Genomic DNA, 25,383 nt, shown 5'->3' with positions numbered 1-25,383 from the left:
TGATTATTAGTCCTTGCTACAGGAACTTTCAATTAGGGGCTTAGGGCTGATCAATTAAACAAACTAATATTGGTAAATCATTAACCCAATTGGGGTTCTCAGCCAAGTTGTATGGTCCAAGTGAAGGTCTACGACTCTACTAAAATATTTTTTTAAAATTTGGGTTGAAATGGACTTGGCAATAGCAGTGACAGTCATAGAGGACCAGAGAAATTGCAATGAGGGGGTTGTCATGCTTATTAGAGATCAGGGGTGGGCAATTTGGTTCGGTTTATCCGAACCGAATCGAACCGGACTGAACCGATCCGAACTGAACTAGTAATACAAAACTGAACGGTTCGAGATTCTTGTAAACCGAACGATTCGGTTAAAAATCGAACCGAACCGAACGATTTAGTGAAAACCGAACCGAACCGAACGTGGTTAGGTTTTAATAATAATATATACAAATATATATTATATATAATAAATATATATTAAATTATATATATGTATATCCTAATTGGAATGAAAAAATTCATTCCAGTGGAATGAATTTCTAAATTCATTCCTCCAGTTCACTAGAATGAAATTTCATTCCAGTGAACTGGAAGTCCAATTTTGGAATATTAGTTCCAGTTTTATTTTTTATTTATTATTATTTTTTTTAATTCAACTGACCCTATTACATTGTAACATATGCTAATCTAATATTATTAATTTTTTTAAAATTTGTTTCTCAGCATTAGTTTTATTTTTTATTTTAATTTGTTTGAATTGTTAATTTGTTATGTTGGTATTTAATATTTAGATATTAGACTTTGGATTTGGATTATGTGATGTTTCATACATAGTTATCACGGTGTCCCGTTAAGTCGCGGTGTCCCTGACCGCCTTATCGCGTAGGAAATGTTGAAATTCGGGAGTCGTAAACCGAACTGAAACCGAACCGAACTCTAATATTAAACCGAATGGTTTAATTTTTTAAAAATCGAAATCGAAACCGAAACCGAAAAAACCGAACCGAAAACCGAAATGCCCACCCCTATTAGAGATTGCAAAGACTTAGCCAAGAAGTTTGGCTCAATTCGATTCTCTCATATTCACATGGAAAGTAATGAATGTGCTGGCGCCTGACGGTCTTACAATTTTGGGGTAATAGATGTCTTGGGGCACTCATGTACTTGATGATGTGCCGGATAGCCTTAGGGCATCCACACCAATGGTTAGTGTAAGGTTCATAGTACAAAAGTAGGTGACTTGGAAGAGAGAGAGAGAGTCCAAGAGAGAAAATAAATTCACTTCTGCAAAATTGGGTTCATAGCACAGTAAAAGTACTTGTGAAAAAGAAGCAAGTGTTGTCAGGCGCAACACTGGCCTTCTTTATTTTTTAATTTGATTTGTTTTATTTTTTTTCATCATCTATCCCCTATTTTCTCTTTCTTAATCAGACTTACAAAAACTCCTAAAAAAATAGCGAAAACCTCCATTGATAAGGATGCTCTTAGGGTGGATGCACAAGGTGTTCTGAAGCCTAGGATTTTTNTCTACATTCACACAATCATAAATGTACATTCACGATTCCTATACTTTACATTCACACTTTGAAACCTCTACATTCACACATTTTTAGACAACTCTATATTTAGCAATATGTTTACTAATTTAAAAAAAAAAAAAAAAGACAAAAAACGACGTAGTTTTGGACCCAGGTCCTGGGTCCACAACATAATTTGCCTAATTTGGACGTGCAGGCTTCTTACGTTGGACTTTAGAGTTTGGGTTATATTAATAGAAATCTTGATTATTAGTCCTTGCTACAGGAACTTTCAATTAGGGGCTTAGGGCTGATCAATTAAACAAACTAATATTGGTAAATCATTAACCCAATTGGGGTTCTCAGCCAAGTTGTATGGTCCAAGTGAAGGTCTACGACTCTACTAAAATATTTTTTTAAAATTTGGGTTGAAATGGACTTGGCAATAGCAGTGACAGTCATAGAGGACCAGAGAAATTGCAATGAGGGGGTTGTCATGCTTATTAGAGATCAGGGGTGGGCAATTTGGTTCGGTTTATCCGAACCGAATCGAACCGGACTGAACCGATCCGAACTGAACTAGTAATACAAAACTGAACGGTTCGAGATTCTTGTAAACCGAACGATTCGGTTAAAAATCGAACCGAACCGAACGATTTAGTGAAAACCGAACCGAACCGAACGTGGTTAGGTTTTAATAATAATATATACAAATATATATTATATATAATAAATATATATTAAATTATATATATGTATATCCTAATTGGAATGAAAAAATTCATTCCAGTGGAATGAATTTCTAAATTCATTCCTCCAGTTCACTAGAATGAAATTTCATTCCAGTGAACTGGAAGTCCAATTTTGGAATATTAGTTCCAGTTTTATTTTTTATTTATTATTATTTTTTTTAATTCAACTGACCCTATTACATTGTAACATATGCTAATCTAATATTATTAATTTTTTTAAAATTTGTTTCTCAGCATTAGTTTTATTTTTTATTTTAATTTGTTTGAATTGTTAATTTGTTATGTTGGTATTTAATATTTAGATATTAGACTTTGGATTTGGATTATGTGATGTTTCATACATAGTTATCACGGTGTCCCGTTAAGTCGCGGTGTCCCTGACCGCCTTATCGCGTAGGAAATGTTGAAATTCGGGAGTCGTAAACCGAACTGAAACCGAACCGAACTCTAATATTAAACCGAATGGTTTAATTTTTTAAAAATCGAAATCGAAACCGAAACCGAAAAAACCGAACCGAAAACCGAAATGCCCACCCCTATTAGAGATTGCAAAGACTTAGCCAAGAAGTTTGGCTCAATTCGATTCTCTCATATTCACATGGAAAGTAATGAATGTGCTGGCGCCTGACGGTCTTACAATTTTGGGGTAATAGATGTCTTGGGGCACTCATGTACTTGATGATGTGCCGGATAGCCTTAGGGCATCCACACCAATGGTTAGTGTAAGGTTCATAGTACAAAAGTAGGTGACTTGGAAGAGAGAGAGAGAGTCCAAGAGAGAAAATAAATTCACTTCTGCAAAATTGGGTTCATAGCACAGTAAAAGTACTTGTGAAAAAGAAGCAAGTGTTGTCAGGCGCAACACTGGCCTTCTTTATTTTTTAATTTGATTTGTTTTATTTTTTTTCATCATCTATCCCCTATTTTCTCTTTCTTAATCAGACTTACAAAAACTCCTAAAAAAATAGCGAAAACCTCCATTGATAAGGATGCTCTTAGGGTGGATGCACAAGGTGTTCTGAAGCCTAGGATTTTTTTAACGCCAACGTAGGGGAGGCTGTAGATGAAAGCATACATTAGCCTTCACAAAATTCATGAATTTTCAATTTTGTTGGGGGCGGGGCTATATAAACTATCTCAAGAAAATGATAAATCTACTAAAAGAATTTGAATTTGATAACAATACTCATGTCACTATTAAGAAATATATCTTAGATTTAAGTCTCATTAATAATGTTAGAAACGAGAATAATTCATCATGTTTTGCGTTGAAAAAATATTAGATAATGTACTCTTATTTTTTACTCTACACATACAACTTTTGATGAAAACATTGTATTAGAACCCATATAAAAAAATAGCTTATTAGTATTCGTCACATCCGAAGTAAAATTGGAGGAGTAAGATTTTGAGTCCATGTACTAAACTCTTTGCATTGATTGAGCAGGAAAAAAAAAAAAAGGAAAGAAAAAACAAGAGTGGCAACAACAGCAGATTGTGTAATAAAAGCTCCTATGAAAATGGAAAATATATAGTTTACTCCGTATTTGCGTACAATGTTTTTGGCAGACATGGATAATAGCGTCCGGTTGCCATTTTTCACTGTATTTTTAAAGCATATAATAGCACCTAACTGTAGCAGACATTTTATATGGCAAGTGGTAAGCGCTGAAAAGTTGGGCTCCCAGAAACAAAACGTGATCGAGTTTCTGGAATTTTTAATTAGCTTTCGAAGAATCTGAGGAGGGATCTTCCCAAAACTCTCTCCTGCACAAGAAGTCAGGTGCAGGGAGAGAACCCAACCCAATCGGACGGTTGTCGCCGCCGGCGTCATCAATTCATTCCCCAAACTTATACTCTGATTTTGCTTTAGGTTAGCTTACTTTCATACTTTTTCACCTCTACTTTAGTTTTTTGTGTTTTTTACTGAGGAAAATTGTTCGATTCTGCTCTGAATTAATCATAGACATATTTTTATTTATTTATTTTATGTGTGCGTGTTTAACTGTTTATGTATGTTTACTATGCTGCGTTTATATTATCTGAATGAGGATCAAAATTCAAAAGGAGCTGCTTAAATTAAATTTATGATCTTGTTGTTTATATCATTCTGTTTGTACCAGGTTAGCCACAAGTGTGTTCCTTAATCCTTATTCCAGACACTCTGGTGTTTAACTGTCTGTATATATATATATTTTTCTATCAGGTGTGAAGATTTTGAACAACCATTGACAAGTGTTTGAGCAAGAAGTTCTTATTGGAGCATTGATAAAATGTCTAGTGGAGAGATTAAGAAAGTTTCTCGTCAAGATATTCAACTGGTAAGCTTTCGGATATAGCTATGGCAACATGTATTTGCTTTGTTTCTTGATTAGAAAATTACATTTTGTGGAGAAAATGAAAACTAGTGATTGGAAATTTCCTGTAGTTACTCTTACGAATGACATATTAATCAATAATCACGATGGCGCCATTTACATCTATTGGTTTCAGGTGCAAAATCTTATAGAAAGATGTTTACAACTTTACATGACCCAGAAAGAAGTTGTGCGTACCCTCTTAGATCAAGCCAAGATTGAGCCTGGCTTTACTGAACTTGGTAAGAAGTCTTACTCATCGCCAATTGGGGCCTTCTATGCTGAAACTAATAAATCTGTTGCACGTTGATGTTGATGTGTGTGTTTCCTTAATGCATTTTGTTGGGTAGAAATATGGCATCTAGATTGTTTTCTCTCTTGCTATCTATTTGAGCATATAAAAAATTGTTTCCTTAGCCACTTTGAACCTTTCCCTAAAAATCTTTTAATTTCCCCAGTGTGGCAAAAGCTTGAAGAAGAAAATCAGGAATTCTTCAGGGCATATCATTTGAGGTTGATAGTGAAGGACCAAATACAGAGATTCAACAAGTTGCTTGAGAGGCATGTTGAGCTAATTCGTCAGATTTGTCCAACTGGAGTGAGTTCCATTACCTTGCATAATGGATCAGAGATGCGGCCATGTAAGAAGCTTTTTTCTAAATTTGATGTGTCTAGTTAGGGATATCAGTCCGTCCAGCCATGGCAGTTTTCGACTTTCGGGTCAACCTTGTTGAGTTGCTTATCGAGCTGAATTTTTATCAAGTTCAAATTTTTTTGGCTCTAACCCTAAATTGCTAGGTCATCGGGCTTATTGGGCAGTCTCAACTAAAATTTTTGACATTTTAAAATTAGCATTCTAAATTTTCAATTTTAGTAAACTAACACATTTTATACTAATAAATATGAAAGTATACATCATTTAATCAATCCAAACCTCCATTACCAAATTTCAACTAAAAATAATTAAATATATTTACACTTACAATAATAATAATAGTTTTTTTAAAATTTTCATTATTTATTTTAATAAAAAATAATTTATTTTGTTATAAATTTATTAATTTTATTTAAAAGTCAATAAAAATTAATTTTTTTTAAAAAAATACTAAAGATGCCTTACATACTAACTACCTTGTATATTCTGTTCCACATCTCTTGTGAAACAAAGAGTAGCATTAAGCGGCTTGGGCTATCATCCGGGCCATCGAGTTTATTAGTTTCGGGCTAATTGGGCTAAAACTTTTTGGCCTTAACCCTTTTTTGGTCTTATTGGATCAGCATCAGCCTATTGGTTTCGGACTAAGATTGACATCCCTTTGTCTAGTGCATTGACCTGGTCTTCTACCGTTCTACTCTTTTTTTGGTTCAATTTACATTTGATCTTCTGTTTGCCTAACAAATGATCTGATGGAATTTTGAAAATATATTTATAGTCTTTTTTTCTGCACAAATTATTTTGTGATAATTGAAGTTCAAATAGTACTGTGTTTGGGGCTCTCCATCTAAATAATTCATAAAGTTATTGTGCTATTATAGTTTTATCAAAGAGTATAAGGATGTGACTGCTGTGAATATCCTTAAGGCATCTTAGCTGTCTATATGATAGAGTGACTATTTCATAAATACATCACAGCGTTGATTTTGTTTTCAATGTTTAATATTACTGGTGCATCTCTGAACTGTATTTGCATAATTGTGAAGTTGTGTGCATTCCTTCTCTATCGTTCCATCCCGTGACAATGATGATTTGAAAGAGTTCTAACTCGTATTACATATTGGCAGTGCACGGGAATTCAACATGCACAACAACTGATAATACTGGATCCATTGTGAAGACCGAGAACATGCACCAGAATATGAATGCCAATTTGCCTAATGCGTATGCCAACGGTGCTTCCACACTGCAGCAATGCATGCCAAACACTGTTGATATGTCTGCTCATTCAAGAAGTATTAGTGTGTCGCCTAACATGCCATTGGCTCAGACCTCAAGTATGGAAATGCTACAAGGACTGAATGGTGGGGGCATGATTAAGTCGGAAGCTGATTATGTTGGCAATTCTCATTTCATGTTTGGTAGCAGCAATAATGTCCTTGAAGCTCGTTCTGTAATTGCGGATCCATCTATTTCATCCTTCAGTAGTATTGAATCCAATCCCCCACTTCAGAATGAAACTATCTTGGATGCTGATGGATCGTCGTTTGGATTCTTGGGGCAGATACCTCGAAACTTTAGCTTGTCCGATTTGACAGCTGACTTTGGTAACAGTACAGGTTCGTTCTCTCTCGCTTTCATTCACATACTTGCATATACATACATGCACACAAACATGACACAACATTTTGTCATGCCTCCACTCTTTTCCTTTGTTTTCCCAAAAACAAAGAGGAACTTGGTAACCCCAGCTAGTTTGCCAGACTGTTGACTTGGTAACTGTAAGGTTACAAGTTTGACTTTCAATAGGAGCAGCCTATTGTTTTTTTTGGTTTGAGCCAGTCTGCTATAGGCAACCTAGGCTGGTTTACCTCCTTGTGGTCTGCTTACCTAGTGCACACCCTTAGGTAGTAGCTGTGGGTTTCCCTAGTCACTCAAAAGCAATGAGAAACTCCCTGTTCAGCAGTGTGTAGGCATTATATTGATAGTTTTGCCGTACCCAACAGCAAATTCTTATCTTGAAATTTTATACTTTCTAGATATTTTAGAAAGCTATTCAAAATCACCCTTCCTAGCAACGGATGCAGATTACTTCCTGGATCCTCACAGCAGGGGAGAACACCAAGGTTAGTTCAATGGAAAGTGATTTTGGTTTTCATAACAGTAGAAGAGTTGACATTTGTGCCTAACATCTTAACAGATATTAAGAGTTTGGAAACCATATCAGAAGGTTTGAGTTATGAAGACTTTGGCAGTGATTAAATGAATTATTGCAATGGTACGTATTCTCTTGTCTATTTGATGTTATGAGATTCAAGTAATGTTTCAATCATGGTTTTTACACACTATATTCATTGTTCAGTTTTGCCTTACTACTATATCTGTATTCGTATTGTATTTAATTTGATTTTTCACCTGACATTTGTTTCCAATGTTTCAGGTTGATCCTTTAAGTAATGGGTTTTGTAAATATGGCTCTAGATGTGAACAAGCTTCAAAATTTGAATGCCCCTTTTGAAGGCATTGGTGTTTTATTGGTCTGAGGAAGATGTAAGCAATGTTTTCGTAGGGTGTTTGTATGTTAGATTGTTAGACAAGAGGAAATCAGAAATATGCTGATTTGTTTCATATGCAAAAATGAGTTTGCTTTTGGGTTTTAAACCAGTATATGTAACCTAATTGGGTCCATCTTATAGCTAATTGTACCAGATAGGCATTATAGAATAGGAAAATACGTTGGGATTGTAGTGATGCTTTGTGGTTCTAAATTTCTGAGAGGATCATACATTGATCAAGCTGTGCATACGAATTGATTGTATAAGATCTTTTGCTTCCTCATAAACCCAGCCACATAGTTGTTTAAGAAATACTCCATATGTTTCAGTGTTTACACAGGCAGCTCAGTTGATTGTTGAGTAGTAAATTTTGGATAAGAACACAAGATCGAGCCCTAATAGTCGCCTCACAGTGTGAGAGTTATTGACACTGGTTTTACCTAGGTCTCTATTATCTTGATGGGCCTAGTCCTTAGGGATGAGGGAATTTTTTTGCCTTTGTGGGCAAGGGCAATAAATGGGTACCCGACGGGTATTTTTACAAATATTCAATCCATAAGCAAAAATACATCAAAATATCAAATTAATACAAATGCTTCAGCTCAGAGACAAACAACTAATCTAATCAAAACTGTTTTGGTACAAGAATCCAAACATGGGGAAGTTTTAGAGACAAACAATCCTCCCTAGGTTGATACAAGAAAATCTTTCAACTGGACCAAGACAACCTTGTACCTATATCTCCACTGCACATCATCCATTTAGAAGGGGACAATCGATAATACGAACCTTGGCATTACTGCTGCTGCATATCTGTTCTGGTAGATATGACAGTTCTTGGCAATCCTCTATATACAACCTCTGCAGCAAGGTACAATTTTGCAGCCAATCCGGCAATGCAGTCAATTTGGGACAACCCGCGACTCTCAGGTATTTGAGCTTCATTGCATCTATGTCTTTAAGTCCAGAAGGCAGTGACACCAGTTTAGGCAGTCCCATTAGAAGCAGTGACTGTAGGCTTTCAAGTCCTTCCATCCCCTCCCCAACAGATAAATCCAATTCTTCACAGTTCCAAATCCACAGTTTTTCTAGTTTAGCCAAATGCCTGATACTGGCTGGAAGAAAAGTCAGCGACGAGCATTCATAGATTCGCAAGACTCTCAGTTTCTTCATGTGCTGCCATAATTCTGTTGGGAATTTCCTGCAAGAGCATTTGTAAAGCAGCAGGAACTGCAGAAAACCGAGGGAAATGCTGCTGTTTTTCTGCAGAGATATCTCTTGGGAAGTTAAGTAGAGAGTTTTCAAGCTCATCAGTTGTTGCCCGAAGTTCCTAGGAAGCTCTTTAAGTTGCTCACAGTTTATGAGGTTCAGCGTCTGCAAATTCACTAGCTTGCAAATACACTCGGGAAGAGACTTGATGTTGCAGTTGTTGCTAAGGTTAAGATACCTCAACTGTTTCAAGAAGCCTATCGAGCTTGGCAATTCCTCGAGCTCCAGGTTTTGCAGCATTAGGACACGCAAACGCCTGAAGTTCAACAAGGTCTTCTTGACAAAGGTCTTGCTGACAGGCCCGACTCGAAATGAGTAAGCGAAATACCTCAGGTTCTTGAGATTAAGCAAGGGTTGGGGAAATTCTTCTCGAGATAGATTGTCTGCATGGAAAAAGAGGTGGTGTACACTTTCGGGAATCTCTGGATCACCAGACTTCACGTTTAAGCATTCTGCACCAGCCACAGACTGTGCAAGATCATGTACAAGATTATGAATTTTACAAGCCAAAATTTCTCCATCAAAGGCTTCTACTACATCTTGAAAGCAGAATCTTGAGAGTAACTCGTTGAAGTACTGATTACCAAGATTTTCCAGCTCCCGGTCCCCGTCTGGTGACTGTATAAATCCCTGCGCAACCCAGAGGTTGATGAAAACTTCCCTGGGAATTTCTTCGCCTTTTGGGAACATACTGCAATATGCAAAGCACTGCCTTAAATGGTATGGCATCTGATCATAACTTAACTTCAGTATTGGTAAAATGTCAGTTTCTTTCTGTTCAATTCTCCATATCTCGTTATCCCTGATATGGACCCACTCTTGTTCATCTGTCTTACAATACAACATACTCCCCAAGGTCTTCACAGCTAAAGGAACTCCCCAACATTTCTGCACAATTTCTTGCCCTATTTCTACCAAGTTACGAGGCCTATATTCCTGATCTCTAAATGCACACTTCAAGAATAAATCGAAGCAATCATGATCAGAAAGACCACTCAAATTGTATGCAGTGGTTGTGCCAGTTATTCTGGCTACCTTTATGCTTCGGGTAGTAACAATCACTCTACTTCCTTCACAGCCTCTCATCAATAACTCCCGTAAATCCTTCCATTTGTGTTGATCTTCATTCCACACATCATCAAGAACAAGTAAATACCTTCCAGAGCACAAAACGCGATTTAATTGCTCTTGCAATTGGTCCATATCTAAGTGCCCAAAACTCTTCCCGGTTGCTGACCTTAGAATCTTCTCAATCACCTTGCTTAGACTAAAATCCTCAGAAACACTAACCCACAACCTCATATCAAAATTCTTAACTACTCGATCATCGTTGTACACCAATTTAACCAGTGTGGTTTTACCAAGACCTCCAAGTCCAACAATGGGAAGAAACGAAACAGTTTCTGTGTCGTCTTCACCACAACAAGACTTGATAAGCATTCCCACAATGGATTCCTTATCATTGTCTCTACCAATAATATCAGAGGGCCTCACAAAAGAGTGAGTTTGTTCTCTGAAGTTTCCATTCTCTAACGGGTTAACATTATAATTTTCCTTAAAGTGAAAGTTTCTCCTATCCTCAGAAATCTGATTTAACCTCCCTCTAATCTCTCTAATCTTATGGGTAATCTTGAATCGATATATAAGGCCATCTGGGCGTGTAAAGAATTTGCGTACCTTTGTGAAGATACCGCTGCAAGAACGCAAGTTTCGCAGTAAAATCAGTGTCCCAAAGTCGTCTAGCAAGTCATCAGCATCATAAACAACATCTCTGAGCTTTTGTAGCCAATCTTTGACCTCATGATTCTTTGCCTGCTGTTCATCAGCATCGCGCAGCACAGCTTTAATGGTGGATAAAGTGTTGTGCAGTTTCTTCAGCTCTGGCTTTAAGTTCCAGGCTAAACTGATCTCATCTACACCAAATGGATCATTCAAGAGATTTTTAGCAACACAATTTCAGTAGCTTTATACAAACAAAAGCAAATACTGATGATGGAAACTAAGAAAGTAGATAGAATTGGCAACGAATTGAATGAAAATGAATATGGGTCCGTCCAACGTCACCTTGAGCAAGAGAAACGATCTTTGATAACACGTTTTCAGTGATGTCGGCCAAGAATGTTTCCGCCATTGATGATTGCTAAGAAATGATGATCGAGCTGGGGATTGGGGACTGCAGACTAGTCTGCAAGTAAGACTGTAATTGCTGACAAGAATGTTGAGACAGAGAGAAAAGTCAAACGCACAATGTGCTTCCAAGAAACATCATTGTTAGTTTGTTAATGTCGTTTCAAGCAAAATTTATGCACAAGTATTGTCTTTTCCTCTAGAGATGGTTTGACCTTAAAAATGTTAAATTGCTAGAAATGATAAATAACTGACAATGTTTTTCTTTTTGTTAGTATTATTAACTTCGTTACAATGTAGTATCTCCAATATCGCTTCTACGGGGCTCAAACTCACCCCTCTTATGTTAGGGTACAACCGGATGCTACTAAACCATAAAATCTTGCTAATAACTGAGGATGTTAGATTCTTTGTTTAAAATATACAATGTTAGATTCTTTAGAAGTTATTTTGTATGTTATATGTTTTTTTTTTTTTAAACTTTAATATACATAACATATTTTCATGTATTTCAATAAACTTTAAAATTAAAATAAATAAATAAGATAATGGTATAATATATAAAAATTGGACTCTAGACTTTTTACCTACTCAAAAAATTTAGAATAATTAACTAAATTGAAAATTTTAATCATAAAATTTCACATAATTTTAAAAGAAAAAAATTAATTACTCATACTTTTATTCTTCACAAACTAACTAATGTGATATCCTTCAAAAAAAAAAAAAAAAAAAAAAANTATTATTTGTGTTTCTAATTAACAACTACTAGGTGATGACAGTATTGCGGTTTTGCTTCTCACCTCTAATTAAAAATGAAACTCTTTGGACTAATTTATAGCTCCATTCCCATTGATGCTTCATGTGCATTTCCTATGGAGAACAGGTTGTTGAAGATAGTGATGTGATCATATTCTCTGTGAAGCCTCAAATAGGTACACCCAGCATTCTTGTTGTTTCCTTTATCCTTTGTTATATCTCAATACAGTGATACTAATTTATTGTCAGTAACAAAGAAACTGCTATTAGCAAATGATGTTGTTAGAAAAGAGCAGGACATCTGCAAGTATGCAAAAGCAGTTATCTTCACACCTTAAAGCTGTGTAGTGCCACTATTGCTTACACCATAAATAGATCCAACCTCCCGAAACCACCCTTCTTAATAACAGATGGGTTTGTGCTGAATTATATACTAGTAAAATAATCAAAATGAATGTTTATAAGTTTAAGGACAAAAGTAAAAAAACGTTGCAACAAGTATTGGCTACTACCACCTGCCATATGCACACAAGAATATTTGATCATTTAGCACTTCTTTTTGCTTTTCATGATACAGGAAAGGCAAAATATTTCCATGTTTTCCTCTCTTGGAAGAGGGAGATGGCAATGTACTGTCATATTTGGCATTCCTCCATTCCCTAGTTCCATTTAATGTTACAAAAGAATTTTATTTAATAATCATTCTCTCTCTGAGATTATCTTATTCTTATCATGATGTCTTGTGACAGTTAAAGAGGTGGCATCACAAGTTAAACCCATTCTGACTGAGAAGCAACTTCTGGTGTCTGTTGCTGCAGGTGTCAAATTAAAAGATTTACAGGTTTGTATAGTTTTTTATTTTTTATTTTTATTTTTTTTCTCTGTATGTAATCAGTTTTAAAAATTCATCTGTAAATCAAGATGTGAAACCCTATGCTTTGTTATTCCAGATGGGGTGATTTCCAATGCATCCCATATGTGACTTCAATGTTTTTTATGTAGTTGATTATGGCATAATAGCTTCTTCATGTTTTTTGTGTCTACTTAACCAGTTTTCTTAGCCAGTTTGCTCTTCTTCTTTTTTTCTTTTTTTTTTCATCTAGCATTGGAAAATTAAATAAAACACTGAGTATAGCCTCTATTGAGTCTATTCACTTTAAAACATGCTGTCACTCAGAGACAGTTAAGAATGGCAGTATCTTCATATTACTGGGAAATTTATGCTGTTATATATATATATACAATCTTCCTAAAATTATTTGGTTTAACAATTGAATTTGCCATTAGTGTTTCCATGGTGTAAGAAAGTTAGGTTTGCTGTAGCAATTTCAATAGTGATGCTTAAATTGAGGCTATCCTATGATTTTATTTTATTTTATTTTTATTTTTTTTGCCTTTATAATGTCTTTTGGATGTGAAAAATTATTCCAAGGGTAAGGGCTCTTAAATCTTATGCAATAATTTCCTTTTGTGGACATTCTAAGATGCTTCCTTAATTCACTAAGCTGATCTTTCCCTGCTGATTCATATAATCATTTATTGAAGCGATTGGTTTGTTTTGCAAGGAATGGGCAGGTAATAGTAGATTTATTAGGGTGATGCCAAACACTCCTGCAGCAGTTGGCGAGGCAGCTTCTGGTATATATTACTTTTGTTGAACCCTATTATGCTGATCCATAAAAGCGCACTTGGCAAAATATCTTATGTATATAATTTGTAGAAAGTGAAGAAGAGAACTTTGAGTTCCAACTTTTACATTTGATGTTTTTGCACCAATGCACGCCTGCTAATTGTCGTCCGAATCACAATCCACTCAGTCTAGTTGCCAACAATGGCAATCTGTCGATAGGATTCAGTTCATTCCGTGAAGGGAGTATGTATCACAGTAGTTTAGGAACCTATTGATAGTAGTATACAGGAATGTGATTCTGTACCATAGGAAGTCCAGGAAATGTTGCTTTCATTTTCTGCTAGTGGCATTAAGATGCTTGAAGTGACATGCATATGCTTGAAGTACCATAAAATCATTTTATTTTCTTCTTTGATCAGTTTGGAGTGGTATGCTAATACTTAAAATCTAACTTTATCATGATTCACGAATGCCTTTCATTTTCTTGCATTCTTTTAGTTTGTATGTGTTCAGCATAGTGTTGGAAGTGCATTATTTCTAATTTAGACGTATTAACATAGTGATTAGCTTGGGGAGTGGCGCAACAAAAGAAGATGGAGACCTGATTTCATTGTTGTTTGGAGCTATTGGTAAAGTGTGGAAAGCTGATGAGAAACTGTTTGATGCAGTGACAGGTCTGAGGTATGTTGCTCCTTCGATTTTTCAAGAAACCGGCTAGCTGACCCGTTAAATGAGCCTTATCATGGGCACAGCTAGTGTTCACACTTCCTAGCATTTCCCATGCTGTGTCTGTCAAATGTGAAATGCAAATCTCATTTAGCTTTATGAATTACATTACATTGTGGAGTTATTTTTTTATCAGCGGAAGTGGACCGGCTTATATATATTTAGCTATAGAGGCATTGGCCGATGGAGGAGTGGCTGCTGGTCTTCCTCGAGACCTTGCACTCGGTCTAGCTTCTCAAACTGTAGGTTTATTGCCATTGATTGTACTTTCTGGATTCTGTTTTTGAGTTTTTCTCTAATATACATATGTTTCAGCTTCAATGTAATAGACTCTGTAACCATTTCTCTCTGCCCTCTTTCATTAGACTTATGTCAATATCTTGTGCCATTAAATTGGTGTTAATTTAGGCCAAAATTTGTTAATGTTGCAGGTACTAGGGGCAGCATCCATGGCAACCAATGCAGGGAAGCACCCTGGTCAACTTAAAGATGATGTTACATCACCAGGTGGGACTACCATAGCTGGAGTTCATGAGCTCGAGAAGGCTGGATTTCGCGGGACATTGATGAATGCTGTTGTAGCTGCAACAAAGCGCAGTCGAGAACTTTCTCCGAATTAATGCAACTTTTTTCTGCATGCTCACATACTATCTGGCTTAGAAACTTAAAAACCTGCAATCAGTTCTCTATTTGACTGATAAATTGAGGCTCCAGGACCATCTGTTTTGAGTATCAATCTCATATTTCTTATTGAGCTAAGTGTCTCTCCTGCACTTCAGTTTTGTGCTTCTTCAGAAATCATTACCAAATACCAATGCGAAAAGAAAATTCTATATGCAAAGTATTTTGACAAACATTTAACTGTATTACCAATCTTGGAAATTCTTGAGAGCTAAAAAAAGGGCAGAGGAATTGCTACATACATAATTTCCAACCAAAGTGCAACTCAAAATTACTTAATCTATATCCTGTAACAAATTGTTGATCATGTTTACCAGAGGCAAAGTGCCCTTGGTCATTATCTCTAACCTAGAAGTATTACTGGCATGAGAGAAAAGCGAGAGACCAAAAAATATGAGCTCACGAAGAAACAGGCGGGATGATAGAAATCCATGCCAATAACGGGGTTCTAGATCAAAAAACGCATCAAAGAATCTTCTCGTGGCTGGCAAATCGAGCTTCAGTAGAATATCCATACCAAAACAAAAGAATTCCCTTTGCCGCCTCCTCTCTATCGGCCACAGGTCTTTCCAAACAGATGCTGATAATTCGTTGCCCAGAAGGCTTCTCTCGGAACCTAGGTACTGAATGATTGCGTTGGCAACAACCGGAGCTGCAGCCAGAGTCCTTGCCACCATATATCCGGTCGAGGGATGAACCATACCTGCAGTACCGCCAATTCCAACAACTCGTTGGGGTATCACGGGTAGGGGACCTCCCATTGGGATAACACAACGCTCGTCTTCTTCAATGCTCTTGACATTGATACCTAAGTGCCTTAAACGAGCCACCATTCTTTCCTGAATATCCTTCATATCCAAGCCAGGACGAGCCACTAGCGAGGTTTCTTCAAGGAATATCCTCTGCGAGGAAAACGGCATGGCATAAAGAAAGGTCGGGATTCTTTTATTTCTCTCCTTTAGCTCCAAGTTACTGTTTAGGTGAGAGTCTCGCCAATCCATGAAAACCATCTTATTCAAATCGTAAGGGTGTTCCTCCACTTCTGCCAGAATGCCATACGCAACTTGATAGCCCGGATTATAAGGCTTATCGTACTGAACCAGGCATCTAGAAAAGCCAGTTGCATCAAGAACCACAGTTGCTTGAATCGTCACACCATCACTGCAAATCAACATGGATTTCGATTCTTCATGGATCACCTTTATAACCTTGGCTTGATGAAACTTAACACCATTCGCAATGCATTTCTGCATCATTTTCGATTTGAGTTTCTTCCTGTTAACCCGCCCATAAGGCCTGTCAAGATCTTTAGTCGTGCGGTCATCAATATACACCATAGCTCCAGACCAAGTGGTATCGAGGCAATCCAACAAATCCATGGCCTCGAATTCATCCACCCAAACTCCATAATTATTGGGCCAAATCAATTTGGGAGAGGGGTCAATTGAACAAACTGATAACCCAGCTTGTGAAACCTGCTGTGCCACTGCAAGCCCAGCAGGGCCACCCCCAACCACAGCTAGATCCACAACAATCCCTTTAGAGGGTTCAAACATAGGGAGCTCAAAATCAAGATTCTCTTTCTTGGTCACAGGCACAAGCTCTAATAGGGCACTACTGCTGGCCTTAACACGGCCAACATTCCTGCAAGATTTCCATGAACCAATCCTAATTTCCTGTTTTTGAGGCTTCAGGGAGGTAAACCCATGATGTGGGTGCAGAAATTCAAGCTCATTAGGGGTCTTTAGCAAAGTATCCATCACCCTTCCACACTACAATCTGGGGTTTCAAGATAACAGTATGTATGTACAAAGAACAAGGAAGACAGGAGGGAATAAATAGGGATATAGTGAAATGGGTTGGAGTAAAATTTCAAGAAATCCCACATAAATTAGTAGAGGAAATTAGAAAATTGAAGGACAGCATAGGTAGACAGTTGTAGGCTTACCATGTCGCAGGAGGTGAGTGAACAAAAAGAAATCTCATTGTTTTGGTTCGTGGGAGGAGAAGCTTGTGGTGTGGTGAGCAGTAGAGCTTTGTGGTGGGAACAAGATCACATGCTCTAAACATTTGGGTTCCATTTTAGCCCCTCCAAATGTACAAATATTTCACTGCACTATCTACTTATGTGCTCTCTTCTCTAATCTCTATGCATGGTCGATTTGTGAGAATTGTGTATGAAAGAATACATTTTATTCGGTGTTATATTTTTAATTAATTATAAACAATTAATTTCTTAATTAATACACATAAATTTGTCTCGTAAAAAGTATGTATAGTATTATATATAAGTAAAAAATATATATAATAAGTCTCGTGAAACTAACTTAAGTGATCAACCACCTAACTTAAAGTTAGAACTCTAACAATAGGGGGCTAGACTTCAAGTTGGTGGAAATGTAGCGATGAATAGACTATAGTAATAACATGTGAGACGTTTCAAAGTTAGCACATAATAAAAAGTTAAATTTTAAAATATTTTGTATAGAAAAATGCTATATATCTTTCGTCTAAACATTTATCTTCTGATGTGACTTTCATTCACTGAATGCTAATGAATTAACTGACTCCACCACTAATTAAAAATTATATTTAGCTACCTATATCATTACTATGTAGTTTCTTTTACCCATTTTCATTTCTTTGATTTAGTTGAGATTATTTGCTGTGAAGAGTTGTAAATAACAACAATTATTATATTGTGGCAGGATTAGGGTTTGCCATGAGTATTATTATTAACAATGCTCTATATTATACGAAGTATATTTTTAGTTAATATACTATGAAGATTCAATTATTATATATATTTAGTTAATAGATTATGTACCATCAATTATAACTGAATATACACAATATATTAAATATATATATCAACGTTCACAATGCGTTACATGCGTATGATAGACCTAGTTAACGTTATAATTTGCGATAAGAACAGAAAATCGTGAACTTGATTAGCATTTTCTTTGATCCATACAGCCCAAGAATGTCTGCTATGAAGTCCATAAAGATGGGCATCCCGGCCCAATAATAATCCAGAGGACTAGACTAACCTATTGGGCCATTGACTAAATCTACAGCCCAATCATCACCAAATTTGTACGGAGTATTATTATTAACCTTTACTCACCAGAGTTGTATCTCAATGGATATTACTGCGAGCTTTTATGAACTTTTGCTTGAATTTTAATGAAAAAGTGATGGAAAATAATGAATGTTTCACTTGTTAATTATGGTTTTAGGTGAACGAGAAACGCCTAAAAGTAGTAGAAAACAAGGGAGGTTTGAGTTAAGCTAGAAAGAAACCTATGATTATTATCCAATGTCTCTTGACATCTTTTAAGGTCTCACATTCCCATAAACAAAATATATGCATATGATATGCATGACAGCTCAACTGGTCATAAGAATGAAGTTTGAGAGCAAAGATCAGATTACAGAGATTGAGCCTCACTGGCTCGGGTCTTTTATTTATATATATATATATATATATATATATATTAAGATGAGGGATAGTGGGGGAACAGGCACCAGAAGATAACAGCCACATAATAATAGTATGTATGTTTCGCACTCATTGTTGCATCCATGCAAGACAACCCAACATCATCATCACACCATTCCTCTATTCTACGGAGTATATGTTTAATTTCTTTTGCACTAATAATTACCTACCAAGTGCTATATCTCACCACACGACTACATATTACAAAACAAAACGCATTCAAAATCAATAAAAATCAAGAAAATAATAAAGGCCGGAGAGGAAGCCAGCTCATTTCCCTTATTATATAATTATATAAATTAAAATTAAACCAGCACTTACATATACACAATGGCATTCTTGTCATTTTATTCAAATATGAAACCCAACTATATATTCAAATTTGAGTCTTAATTGTGTTCAAAATATATGTTATTAATTTTTTGTTATGTAAAATATTATATAAATTAATTGTGCATTTTATATGATTAGAGAAAAAAAATAATATTAAAAGGTGTTATATATGCCCCAAACAAGATCGAAGGGTCTCAAAAAGGAACCAAAGAGAACGCCCACTTGCGCAACAAACCAAAAACATCCATTCTATATATTAAATATTCTGGTTCATGAATCATCAACTAATCATCGTATTAAAAAATATTTATATTTTATGAAGAAAATATATTTCCCAAACAACTGTATTTCAAATATATACATGTGCTGTAATATATTGTACATACATACGCACGTAAAAATAAGTTAATTAAACTATACGCAGGTGCATAATAATAATGTATACTACAAAGTAATTTTCAAAATTAACAACACATATACATATATTATTTGAATTATTTGATTGAGATAGTAAACCGCTAGTAAATTTGTTTGTCCATAAAATGATATTAAAAATGCACCTTAAAAGTATCTTAAATTAAACCAAATTGGAATACTGACACGTCATGTCTATCAAATTAGGTATATCATATCACTCACAATTAAAAAAAAAAAAAGGAAAAAAGGGTATGTAATTATGTAAATACATGCTGACATGCATGAATCATGCTCAATAATTTAATTCTTGTAAATTTTAATTTTGTATTAATTAATAAAAAAATATTTTTTAAAATTACAGTAAATGTTATAAACTTCGAATTTAATTTAACGGATAAATATTGAAGAAAAATGTAATATATATTTTTGTAATTAAATAATAAATTAAACTGTAATTTTTTTTTTTAAAAAAAAAAAGAAGAGAAAAAGATTGAGGTGCATGCATTCCCACAGAACAACACTCGGATTCTGCTTACCTTGTCTGTCCCATCCCATGTTGATGTTGGACTAACATCATTCCAACTTCCACCGCCACTATCTTCTTATTAATTATTGCCCACTGCCTTCCCTTCCATTCGCACCATTATCACTCCAATTTTTATATTTAAATAAATAAATAAAACCCACCCAACAATAAAATATATATAATTATTAGGAAGTTTGAGAAATGAAATATATATGATGATTATTATATGAAAAATTTGGATCTCCAGTTTTAAAGCTAATTATATATATGTACTTGAATTTCTTAACTTCCCAGCCGCGTTGCTATATTTGTTGGCAGGCAAAAAGATTTTTAATTATGGGTGCCGGAGAATAAACGTACTGAGATATATGGATGGAGAAAGTAAGGTAATTTAGTTAATACTCATGAGAATGGTGGTACATTGATGGAGGGTCGCAGCTATTTTGTCGAGTTGTCATGGTTTCTCTCTGGCTGTGATGGCCGCCGCCGCCGCCGCTATTTTCGACTGCTCCGAGGTTTAGGTACACTAGCCTTGAATCCAGGTTAAGGTTGACCATGTTTCCACTGCCGGAGCTGGGAATATTGCGGTGGTGATGCTCTTCGTTCATTGCCAATGCCGCCGGGTATATCACGCCGGAGGATGAGTTGTTGTTCGCCGCTGCATTACCTGTTCAATATATATGAATATGAAATAGTAAATTTGTATTTTTCAGTGACAAGAGAAATCGCAATCACTATCTGGATGTGCACAAAATAAATTTTGTCTTGTGATTTAATTGTAAAAAATTAGAAGTCACAATGAAACAAATTAAATCAGCCTAAGTTATTTATAGATCTCAAGTTTGAGAGTGGACTTGTAGCATTTAGTTACCAAAGTTAATGGTATGACAAACTTGGCTGGATTGTTGAAATTTGTGTGTTTTTTTTTGTTAAAGTGAGAATCAGTTTTGAGTTACCTTCTTCGCGGGAGATGACCATGGCGGCGGATTGGACGAGCTCGAGGCACAGGCGGAGCTTGTTTGGCTCGATGTGGGCTAACCCGGGGATAGCACCCTTGAATAGAAAATCCGAAGTAAGGGTTCGGAGAATGTCCAACGGAGTGATGCCGTCGGCGGTTCTGACGTTGGGGTCAGCGTGGTGATCCAAGAGAACCGAAACCATGTCCGGCGACACCATTTCGGCGGCAATGTGAAGCGGGGTCCTCCCGGCCGCCCCGGCGGGGTAATTAACATCGGCGGCGCCGAGCTCAAGAAGCGCCTTCACAACTTCACGGCTACAATTCTCCACCGCATAATGCAACGCCAATGCCTCGTCGAGATTCAGCCCTTCTCCCATCACCATCAGCTTCACTAGCTCCACGTCCGACGAGTCCAGCGCCCGCCGCATTCGGCGGATCTTCTGGTCCTCTAGATCGGCGGCGGCGCCGAGGTCATGGCGGTGATGGTGGTGCGCCAATAGAGAGCTCCGAGCAAGGGAGGACTTGTGGCGAATCTCCTCAATTTTGGCCACCACATCGATGGGAAGATGCTTGGCTAGAACCTCAGGCGGAAGCCCCGATTTGGCTACCAAATGTGAACACGTACTCCATAGCTGCTGCATTTCTTGCTTCCCTGAAGCTATCAACACCCTCATCACATCCTCAATTGACGCCTTCTCCACCATGCTCGCAAGTTGCTTCTGCAGCAATTAATATATAATTTTTGAATCATATATAATTATTTGATCTGACAGTTTTAGAAACTTTTTCCATTGAGTTAATGGAGGGTAAATGGGTGATTGTGATCACTGTAGAAAGACAAGACTGGAGACTACTGAATAGAGAGAGAGCATATATATATCATTCTCCCAATTTGGATAAGTTTTGGGTTTGGAAGGTGAAGGCGGAGAAATCCAAATCAAGAAACTGAGGATATGATGTTACATAAAATCAAACATATACTGTCCTGAGTGAAGGACACTATACTATACAGATTATTGTCATCAAGAAAATAGAAACAAGGAAAGTGGGGGTGTCTGTAGCTAAATTATGTAAACAAAATCTAGAACAAACAGTTACTCAGATGATGAAATTTAGTAAAAAGAAAAACACGAATTTACCCAGATTTCTATGAGATCATGATGAAAAAAAAGGGACGATGTGGTCTGGCTTCTAATTCCAAATTAAAATCCAACACCGACAACCTTGTACAGTTGAGAAGGAAGGGAGAAATATAGACGAACGATTAAAATGAAAATTAAACCTGGGTGAGTAAAGCGAGCTGTTCAACACCGAAGGATCTAGCGGCGGAGAGAGTGTCGAGCGCGAGATCAACGGCGGAGGTGCAATGCGTATGCCAACACCCTCTCTCCCGACAATTAGGCCTGGGCTCATGTTTCTGCGGTACAATCGAGACCTGTCCACTGTACAAGAACTGCAACATCAACAAGAACACCTCGTACCCCACCGAGTTCACCGGAATCACCGACCCCCTCGGCGACCCGGCTCCCGCTCCGGCTCCGACCAACCCCATCCGAGTCCCCGGCGAGTCCGACCCGGGCGAATCCGGGCCACAAAAGAATTTCCTGAAGAACAAGCTCCTAGCCGCCAAGATACACCTGTGGGCATGAACCAAACGCCCCTCCACACTAAACGTTACGTCGCTGAAAGCCTGGCCGTTGATCAGCAGATTCAGGTAGTCCAACGACAGAGATCTCAGAGAGTCTTCAACACTACTCATACTGAGTATCCCGGCCTGTAGCCTGTAGGTGAAAGCAGATATATTTCTTGATGATGAAGAAGAAGAAGATGATGGTACTGATGAGATGATATCTTAGCTTTTGATGAATAATGATAGCTAACCTTGAACCAATCAGATTTCTTTCTTTCTTTCTTTCCTGTAATTTAATTTCCTCTCAGTTCTTACTGTTTGTTTCTTGGTTAAATACTCGGGTTTCTTGTGTGAGAGATTCTCTGGATGGTGTTTGCAGTGTGTGGTTAGTATTTTCTTCCTTTTCTTTTTAATGCTTCTTAGCTTCCTCAAAATTCTTTCCACTTTAACAGTTAACTAGCAATAAATAATAGTCAATTTATAAATATTTAATAAACTCAGCTAGCATGCTAGAAAATTAGGGTAAATAATAGTTTTATTTATTTAAGGGAGAGGAGCAATATGGGTGGCTATTCTGGGCGGCCGAGGTATATAAGAAAAGGGGAATATGGATAATAAAAAAATAATTTGTTTAAACAATATTGATGAAGTCATACATGCTGGGAGAAAATGATGGGCTATAATAAAATACAAATTTCGTTTTAAATATTGTTACATCTACTACTAATTTAAACTCATGCATCATTTTCTAATGATCTTATAATCTAGTAATACGAAGTGGTTCTTTCAATTTGAAAATCATAGGTCTAGAGTCCCGGTCATGGACGGTATTGACTCAATCAGTAGTGTGAGCATTTAATATAAATGTGCAATCGAACTATCAGTTTAGACTTTCAATTGAGATGATGCATATGCTTCAATTTGGTATTAAAGTTAACCCCATATCAAAGGTCATGGGTTCAAATCTCCACTATGGTCCACGTGTTGCATCAATTAGTAGTATTAAAAAAAAAGCTCATGCATCATTTTAAATGTAATTTAGTGCAATCACCCTTAAGGTTATTATAGGTAAAGTATTATAACCCTTTTCCCTATATCCTATCTTTTCTTTGTTATATATTAAGAGTGAAAATGAAGTGTTGATACACATTGCCCTAATTTCACTTTGGGTAAAAACTTTGGCTAAATGCTAAATGATGACACACCTGTTGCTGGTTGCACATTACTTAACAATCACAATTATCTAGTGTTACTTTTTTGTATTTTAATAATCAACTTTCGCATAATATGAAAAATATTTACAAATAGAATGTTAATTATATATTATATTCATTAAATACAATATGAAATATTTTTGTTCAATTCATGTCACGAATATGAGAGGTATATTTTTATGGATCTGATGCAAGGTTATGAGATTCAAGATATAGTTTGAAAATGTACAAATATGAGTTATAAAATGAAGGAACTAATTGTTTTGTAGCTAAATGCATTATATTATTGAAGTTGGTTAGGTACAAGTATGTAGATTTCAATTGTGAGTTGATGGATGGTGCTTTGAAAAGAAAGTGAGGAATCAAATTTTACTAGGGTTTCCCCTAAGGCATATATAGGGTCATGATATTATTTGCATCTTTCTTTTTAGGCACATCAAAGAAGATGAGATCAGAGTATATATTCTAGGGCTAATGTGATCTCATACTAAATGGATAATGTTACCTACCTTATAGATATTTTACTTCTATTGCACTTGTATTTAATAGGTAGTCTAATTCTATCTAGTGGAAAATAAAATTTTAATTTTTTATTTAAATTTACACCAAAATAGAAAAGATATTTAATTCGTAACATACCATAATATTCATAAAATGATAAAATAATATTTAACATCACAACTAATGATAATATAAACAGATTCTTAATGGGTTAAGCGAATTTATTTGTTAAGACACAAATTTTAACTAGTTCTTAATGGTTAACTTGTTAACGATCCAGAAAAGATTAAAAATAAACATTAACCAATTATTTTCGTAACACATGTTAATGGATTGTATCGCAAATTGCTATTCATACCTACCGGAATAAGGCTCAGGAGTAACCTACCTTGTCAATCAACTTACAAGCTAAGATAAGTGTTGATGATTATCTTGAAATAGATGCTTATTTGCAATTCCTAATAAGTATCCTTCTAGAAGCTAACACCAATCAACCTATCAAAAAGAAAACAATGCAAATTGGGGCCCTATTGGAATTCGGTATGTCTTCCAATGAAAAAACATTAGTAATTAATACCTTTGAACATTCAATGTTGTTCAATTAGCTAGGTTTCAGTGTTTGATGAAATAGTATAATTATGCTCCAATCTGAACATTACGATAATAATATATTAAAAATTCATCTCTTTCAAGTCAACCATGATCTTGCTTGCGAAAAACAAGTCGATGGGAGGTTTTAAATCAATATTTCATCATATCATATTCCTTCTATCCAAATTAAAATTTAATTGTGCATAATTTACCAGGATTGAAAATTAATTTCACTTTTGCCAACATATTTATCCATTTTGTCATGGTGTTAATTAAGCCATTATTGTTTTATGTTTTGTTTTTCCTTTAATTACAAAGTAATAATCTATATAGAGATTTCAATTCTATCCGTATTCAATGAATTACTAGTATTTATATCTCAACGGATAATAAAATACTCGCACAATTTAAGTAATGGGTATGGAGATGTGAGTGACATTTTTTATATCCACACAAGTGTAGGGCAGGTGCAGGGGGAGGTATCCTTGCCCTGCACCCACACTTATATAAATGTGCTTGTGTTATTAGTATTTATTTATTATATAGTATATGTATCTTGTATTATTAAAAATGCATAATAGATTGAACTTGTTGTCTATGTGATAATTTTTTAGCTATTGATATTTTAAAGTTGACTACATTAAGATCAATAAATTTAAAATGCGCTCATATTAATAAACT

General features: G+C 35.9%; 5 protein-coding genes across 5 annotated transcripts; 2 read left to right on the top strand and 3 right to left on the bottom strand.

Annotated features, from left to right (window-relative positions):
- The first annotated feature begins 3,840 nt into the window (after positions 1 to 3,840).
- On the top strand, positions 3,841 to 8,147 carry LOC116030485. The gene is made up of 8 exons (XM_031272744.1): positions 3,841 to 4,141; positions 4,475 to 4,589; positions 4,762 to 4,867; positions 5,084 to 5,266; positions 6,408 to 6,899; positions 7,320 to 7,406; positions 7,481 to 7,558; positions 7,721 to 8,147. Exons 2-7 carry the CDS (start codon positions 4,542 to 4,544, stop codon positions 7,540 to 7,542), a joined length of 978 nt encoding a protein of 325 aa, XP_031128604.1. The 5' UTR covers positions 3,841 to 4,141; positions 4,475 to 4,541; the 3' UTR covers positions 7,543 to 7,558; positions 7,721 to 8,147.
- Positions 8,148 to 8,469: 322 nt separating this feature from the next.
- On the bottom strand, positions 8,470 to 11,313 carry LOC116030475 (putative disease resistance protein RGA3). Its single transcript, XM_031272734.1, has 2 exons — positions 11,169 to 11,313; positions 8,470 to 11,017 (listed from the first exon to the last, which is right to left on the bottom strand). The coding sequence occupies exons 1-2, from the start codon at positions 11,233 to 11,235 to the stop codon at positions 8,589 to 8,591; spliced, it is 2,496 nt and encodes an 831-aa protein (XP_031128594.1). The 5' UTR covers positions 11,236 to 11,313; the 3' UTR covers positions 8,470 to 8,588.
- Positions 11,314 to 12,093: 780 nt separating this feature from the next.
- Positions 12,094 to 15,105, top strand: LOC116012215 (pyrroline-5-carboxylate reductase-like). Its single transcript, XM_031251706.1, has 6 exons — positions 12,094 to 12,166; positions 12,740 to 12,831; positions 13,556 to 13,628; positions 14,181 to 14,301; positions 14,483 to 14,588; positions 14,778 to 15,105. The coding sequence occupies exons 1-6, from the start codon at positions 12,094 to 12,096 to the stop codon at positions 14,964 to 14,966; spliced, it is 654 nt and encodes a 217-aa protein (XP_031107566.1). The 3' UTR covers positions 14,967 to 15,105.
- An 85-nt stretch (positions 15,106 to 15,190) lies between these two features.
- On the bottom strand, positions 15,191 to 17,119 carry LOC116029949 (lycopene beta cyclase, chloroplastic). Its single transcript, XM_031272002.1, has one exon. It carries the CDS (start codon positions 16,785 to 16,787, stop codon positions 15,303 to 15,305), a length of 1,485 nt encoding a protein of 494 aa, XP_031127862.1. The 5' UTR covers positions 16,788 to 17,119; the 3' UTR covers positions 15,191 to 15,302.
- Positions 17,120 to 20,142: 3,023 nt separating this feature from the next.
- Positions 20,143 to 22,766, bottom strand: LOC116016932 (regulatory protein NPR5-like). Its single transcript, XM_031257401.1, has 4 exons — positions 22,648 to 22,766; positions 22,049 to 22,547; positions 20,765 to 21,485; positions 20,143 to 20,475 (listed from the first exon to the last, which is right to left on the bottom strand). Exons 2-4 carry the CDS (start codon positions 22,523 to 22,525, stop codon positions 20,204 to 20,206), a joined length of 1,470 nt encoding a protein of 489 aa, XP_031113261.1. The 5' UTR covers positions 22,526 to 22,547; positions 22,648 to 22,766; the 3' UTR covers positions 20,143 to 20,203.
- Between the last annotated feature and the right edge of the window lie 2,617 nt (positions 22,767 to 25,383).

This window comes from Ipomoea triloba, chromosome 1 (assembly GCF_003576645.1).
Source record: "Ipomoea triloba cultivar NCNSP0323 chromosome 1, ASM357664v1".
Lineage (NCBI taxonomy): Eukaryota > Viridiplantae > Streptophyta > Magnoliopsida > Solanales > Convolvulaceae > Ipomoea > Ipomoea triloba.
The sequence above is the reverse complement of the archived record's forward strand: the minus strand, read 5'-3'. Positions and strand labels throughout refer to the sequence as shown.

Bases quoted from the DNA above. Each gene is read 5' to 3' on its own strand.
- LOC116030485 (XM_031272744.1), top strand. From the start codon at position 4,542: ATGTCTAGTGGAGAGATTAAGAAAGTTTCTCGTCAAGATATTCAACTG. The intron at 4,590-4,761 runs GTAAGCTTTCGG...TATTGGTTTCAG, and splicing joins CTCGTCAAGATATTCAACTG to GTGCAAAATCTTATAGAAAG. The intron at 4,868-5,083 runs GTAAGAAGTCTT...TAATTTCCCCAG, and splicing joins GCCTGGCTTTACTGAACTTG to TGTGGCAAAAGCTTGAAGAA.
- LOC116030475 (XM_031272734.1), bottom strand. From the start codon at position 11,235: ATGGCGGAAACATTCTTGGCCGACATCACTGAAAACGTGTTATCAAAG. The intron at 11,018-11,168 runs GTGACGTTGGAC...CATTTGGTGTAG, and splicing joins GATCGTTTCTCTTGCTCAAG to ATGAGATCAGTTTAGCCTGG.
- LOC116012215 (XM_031251706.1), top strand. From the start codon at position 12,094: ATGTGCATTTCCTATGGAGAACAGGTTGTTGAAGATAGTGATGTGATC. The intron at 13,629-14,180 runs GTATATATTACT...GTATTAACATAG, and splicing joins AGTTGGCGAGGCAGCTTCTG to TGATTAGCTTGGGGAGTGGC. The intron at 14,302-14,482 runs GTATGTTGCTCC...TTTTTTTATCAG, and splicing joins GATGCAGTGACAGGTCTGAG to CGGAAGTGGACCGGCTTATA.
- LOC116029949 (XM_031272002.1), bottom strand. From the start codon at position 16,787: ATGGATACTTTGCTAAAGACCCCTAATGAGCTTGAATTTCTGCACCCA.
- LOC116016932 (XM_031257401.1), bottom strand. From the start codon at position 22,525: ATGAGTAGTGTTGAAGACTCTCTGAGATCTCTGTCGTTGGACTACCTG. The intron at 21,486-22,048 runs GTTTAATTTTCA...TAATTGCTGCAG, and splicing joins AGCTCGCTTTACTCACCCAG to AAGCAACTTGCGAGCATGGT. The intron at 20,476-20,764 runs GTAACTCAAAAC...TATATTGAACAG, and splicing joins GGTCATCTCCCGCGAAGAAG to GTAATGCAGCGGCGAACAAC.